General features: G+C 52.8%; 1 protein-coding gene across 1 annotated transcript; it reads right to left on the bottom strand.

Annotated features, from left to right (window-relative positions):
- Positions 1–215: 215 nt before the first annotated feature.
- Positions 216–1,964, bottom strand: LOC127060912 (uncharacterized). The gene is made up of 2 exons (XM_050985976.1): positions 1,360–1,964; positions 216–1,223 (listed from the first exon to the last, which is right to left on the bottom strand). The coding sequence occupies exons 1-2, from the start codon at positions 1,962–1,964 to the stop codon at positions 779–781; spliced, it is 1,050 nt and encodes a 349-aa protein (XP_050841933.1). The 3' UTR covers positions 216–778.
- Between the last annotated feature and the right edge of the window lie 3,196 nt (positions 1,965–5,160).

A 5,160-nucleotide genomic window follows, 5' to 3' on the forward strand; every position in this document is an offset into this window, starting at 1 on the left:
CCTGGAGTTCCCCTCCCGTGCCTGCAGTGTGGGGAAAAAAATGTGAAAAAACCCTGAAATTTTGGGGTGCTGTGAGCACAAAACCATCCCTGGGGATGAAGGTTTGGGGGGGAAATGGGGCTGAGGAGTTTTGGTGTGGAGCAGAGGATTTGGGGGCTGGGGCTGGGTTCAGCAGCTCCTGGGAATTCCTCAGGAATTTTTGGGATCTCTGGGTGCTCCTCCTGGGGGAGATTCACTGCCAAATTTTGAGGTTGTAACAAAAAAAACCCAGAATTTGGAGATTTAGAGCAGGACCAGGAAAAGCTGGGAGCTGAGGCTGCTTGGGTGAAGAAACCTGAGATGCTTTCCCAGACAAAAATGTATTTTTGAGCAGAATTTGGAAAGTTTTAAACCCCCCATGGTTTGGAATTTCCCTGGCTCTGCTCCAGTAACTCTCAGTGAGAGCTGCCCTGGGACAAGTTTGGGGACAAAGCCACCCCTGGGTGGGACAGGACCTGTGCAGGTGAGGGGGAACCTCCTGCTCTGCACCCCCCAGGAGCAGGAGGGGTCTGGATAGAGCCAAGGAAATTCCTGCCCTGCTCTCCACCCAGCCCTCCCTGCTCACAGGAATTTGCCTTCAAGTGAAATATTGTCATTCCCATCAACTCTGGTTTGTCAGATTTCCTGATTAGTAATTTATTTTATTTAATATTTTGTTGAAATCTCTGCGCTTTGACACATTTTTTTTGTTTTTTTCTTTTTTTTTTGTGATTAGTTGAGCTTCTTATCCCCATAGGATTTATTCCTTTGGGGTTTTTGGGTTTTTTTTTTTGTGTCCTGGGTGTTTTGTAGCTGCTAAACTTGGGGGAGAGGAGATTTCCTCCCAGGGGGGTTTGGGGATGGAGGAATCCCCAGGAAGGAAAAAAAAAACCTGAATTAATTCACCTGTGATGTCACTGTGGGAGGAATGGGAGTGGAAAATCACCAGACTGGGGGGGGGGGGGGCACACTGAAATTCCAAGGGTGGAATCTCAGGAGAGACCCAGGGAGGGGTCAGGGAGGGGTCAGCATCTCCAGGTGAGATGTTCCCTGTCCGTCTGTCCGTCTGTCCATCCCTGGCCCTGCACCCCTGGATGGGGCTGGGGGTGCCCCAGGTGTGGCTGGGGGTGCCCAGGATGGGGCTGGGGGTGCTCTGGGAGTGCCTGGATGGGTCTGGGGGTGCCCAGGATGGGGCTGGAGGTGCCCTGGGGGTGCCCAGGATGTGACTGGGGGTGCCCAGGGTGGGGCTGGAGGTGCCCAGGATGGGGCTGGAGGTGCCCTGGATATGGCTGGGGTGCCCTGGGGTTGCCCAGGGTGTGGCTGGGGGTGCCCAGGATGGGCCTGGGGATGCCCAGGGTGTGGCTGGGGGTGCCCAGGATGGGGCTGGAGGTGCCCAAGATGGGGCTGGGGTGCCCTGGGTGGGGTTGGGGGTGCCCAAGATGGGGCTGGGGGTGCCCAGGATGAATCTGGGGGTGCCCGGGGGGTGCCTGGATGTGGCTGGGGGTGCCCAGGATGTGGTTGGGGGTGCCCAGGATGAATCTGGGGGTGCCCAGGATGTGACTGGGGGTGCCCAGGATGGGTCTGGAGGTGCCCTGAGTGGGGCTGGGGGTGCCCTGAGTGGGGCTGGGGATGCCCAGGGTGTGGCTGGGGTCAGGAAGAGGGTTTAGGGTGAGGTTGTGACACGAGCCAGGAGCTGCTGAGCTCCCAGAGTTATTCCAGTTATTCCCTGCAGGCTTGGAGACATCATAAAAAAAACCCCAAAACCCCCCCCCAAAAAAAACCCTAAAAAAGTTGCTGTGCTTTGGGATCAGTTTGGGAGCTGTGGGGATGCCCAGGGCAGGAAAACATTCCTTGAGGGATGTGGGAATTCTCACCTCCACGGAAAATCCCCCGTTTGTGACTGAGCTCACCTGGGGCCAGGTGTAGCTGTAGCCTCCAACCCCCATGGAACCTCCAGCAGCTGGAAATTGGGATTATCCCAGCAGATTCCAGCCCTGCTCACACAGCCCAGGCTCCCAGGGCTGTTGGTTTGGGTGAGGAAAAATCTTTAAAAAAAAAACAAAACAAAAAAAAAAAAAAAAGGTTAAAAATCCGCAGAATTTCTTGTGGTGCTCAAAGGAGCTGGAGCTGATTTGGAGCTGGGTGATTTTTATTTTCCAACCCAAACCAGCCCTGACTCCTTGCCCTTTTTAAGGATTTTTTTTTGGGAATTGCAGGAGGAGGAGATTCTTCAAACCAAAAATGTGAAAATCCTGGCAAGGAGGGGATTTGGTGAATCCTCCTCCCACGTGAGCAGTGATGATGGTCTGGCCACAGGGGGGGTGGGTAAATTCCTTTTAATTCTGGATTCCTCCTGGATTTCTCACTCCAGCCAAGGCTCAGGCACGGAGCTGCTGCAGGATGTCAGAAATCTGACTGAAAATCAGGATTTTCAGGCAGAAAATGAATTTTCTGTGAGGTTTTTTTTTTTTTTGTCATTCTGAATTCCAGGTGGAACTGTCAGCAGTGAATTTGTACAGATCCTTCCCCAAAGGAACTCTCTCCTCTCACTTTAATACTTGATCCAATAATATTTTAACAATTTAATTTTATTTTAATGGTAGGAATTTCAGAGGTGCAAAGGCTCTTTTTAAATTTATTGACTTGGAGAAAAAAACAAAAAAAAAAAACAAACAAAAAAAACACCCCAACCCTTGTTGATACCATAAATACTCCTCTTGATCTAGATGAATTCCTTATTTTTGCACCAGAACCCCCAATTTTTTTGCAGTATAAAGTGCACTTTTTCATGAAAAAAAAAAAAAAAAATCTTGTATTCCTGTCTGATGTGCTGAAAGGGAAATTCTGCCAAAACTCCAGAGCTGAGGGCGTTGTTAATTCCTCGAGGTGTTCACTGAAACCTGGGAGCTGCTTCTGCTCAGCCTCTGGAGACAGAACAGGGGAGGAAATTCCTCCCCGCAGGCAGGGATGGAGGGTGGGAACTGAAACTCTCGCTGCCCTTCCAGAAAATTCCGTGCCACTTCCAAAATTCAGGGTCTGGACTGCACCAGCCTCTTCAACCACCTGAGTTTGCTTGGGTGGTCAGGGAGTGCCTTGTCCCGTGCTGGGCTCACACCTGGGGCTGGAAACCCCTGGAGTGGGGGTGGGAAAATTGGGCTGGAAACCCCTGGAGTGGGCTGGAAACCCCTGGATTGGTGGGGATCCCCTGGACTGGGGGTGGGAAAATCAGGCTGGGATCCTCTGGATTGGTGGGATGCCCCTGGATTGGGCTGGAAACCCCTGGATTGGTGGGGATGCCCCTGGATTGGTGGGGATGCCCTGGATTGATGGGAATCCCCTGGATTGGGGGTGAGAAAATTGGGCTGTGATCCCCTGGATTCATGGGAATGCCCTGGACTGGTGGGAATCCTGGATTGGGCTGGAATCCCCCAGATTGGTGGGGATGCCCTGGATTGGTGGGAATCCTCTGGATTGGGGGTGAGAAAATTGGGCTGGAATCCCCTGGATTCATGGGAATGCCCTGGATTGGTGGGGATCCCCCTGGATTGGGCTGGAATCCCCCAGATTGGTGGGAATCCCCCGGATTGGTGGGGATCCCCTGGATTGGTGGGAATGCCCCAGATTGGTGGGGATGCCCTGGATTGGGGGTGGGAAAATCGGGCTGGAATCCCCTGGATTGGTGGAATCCGTGCTGAGTGCCCCAGGTGTGCTCACACACACACACACACCTGCCACAGGCAGCAAAGGGAATTCACTGCTCCATCCTCGTTTTTGGTTGGGTTAACCCAAATCCTCAGAGTTTTGCTGTTCCATCCCCATTTTTGTTTGAGTTTACCCAAATCCTGTTTATTTTGCTCTTCCATCCTCGTTTTTAGTTGGGTTAACCCAAGTCCTCAGGGTTTTATGCTCCATCCCCATTTTTGGTTGGGTTAACCCAATTCCTGATGGTTTTGGGTTCCATCCCCATTTTTGGTTGAGTTAACCCAAATCCTGAGGGTTTTGCTCTTTCATCTTCACTTTTTGGTTGGGTTAACCCAATTCCTGAGGGTTTTGTGTTCCATCCCCATTTTTGGTTGGGTTAACCCAATTCCTGAGGGTTTTGTGTTCCATCCCCATTTTTGGTTGAGTTAACCCAAAACCTGAGGGTTTTTGCTGTCTCCTCTTGGGTGAGCTGTTTGTCCTGACCCTTTCCCAGCCCTGGGCTCCTCCGTGTGTCCCTCCTGAAGCCCCCCAATGTCCGTGTGGGCATCTCAGGTGTCACCTGGTGCTTGCCAGGACTCCTGGAGCACCAGGCCCAGCCCTTTGGGGTTTCTGTCGTGTTCTTGCAGTGCCTTGTAAATCCCAACAACCCCCGTGGCCCCGAGGGGCTGCGGGGTCCCAGCTTGTACTGCCAGACTGGACTTTGTAACTGAGGATTTGAACCCCTGTTTCAAAGGAAATAAAGAGTTGAACTCTGGCTCTGTGTCCTCTCACCCTTGTTGGCTTCAAAGGGGGTGGTTGGTACAAACCTGTTCCCCCCAGGTCCCTGTCCACCCCTAAATCCTGTCCCCAATTGCCACACCCACTCCTTTACCCCCAAATCCTGTCCCCAAGTGCCACATCCACACTTTTACCCCCAAATCCTGTCCCCAGGTGCCACACCCACTCCTTTACCCCCAAATCCTGTCCCCAAGTGCCACACCCACTCCTTTACCCCTAAATGATGTCCCCAGGTGCCACACCCACTCCTTCACCCCCAAATCCTGTCCCCAAGTGCCACACCCACTCCTTCGCCCCCAAATCCTGTCCCCAAGTGCCACACCCACTCCTTCGCCCCCAAATCCTGTCCCCAAGAGCCACACCCACACTTTCACCCCCAAATCATGTCCCCAAGAGCCACACCCACTCCTTTACCCCCAAATCCTGTCCCCAGGTGCCACACCCACTCCTTTACCCCCAAATCCTGTCCCCAGGTGCCACACCCACACTTTTACCCCCAAATCCTGTCCCCAAGTGCCACACCCACTCCTTTACCCCCAAATCCTGTCCCCAAGTGCCACACCCACACTTTTACCCCCAAATCCTGTCCCCTGGTATCTGCAGTGAGACAGAGCAGAGCAGGCTCCAGCTTAGGAGTGAAAGGAAAAAAACACTTTATAACAG

The sequence above is a fragment of the Serinus canaria genome, chromosome 28 (assembly GCF_022539315.1).
Source record: "Serinus canaria isolate serCan28SL12 chromosome 28, serCan2020, whole genome shotgun sequence".
NCBI lineage: Eukaryota > Metazoa > Chordata > Aves > Passeriformes > Fringillidae > Serinus > Serinus canaria.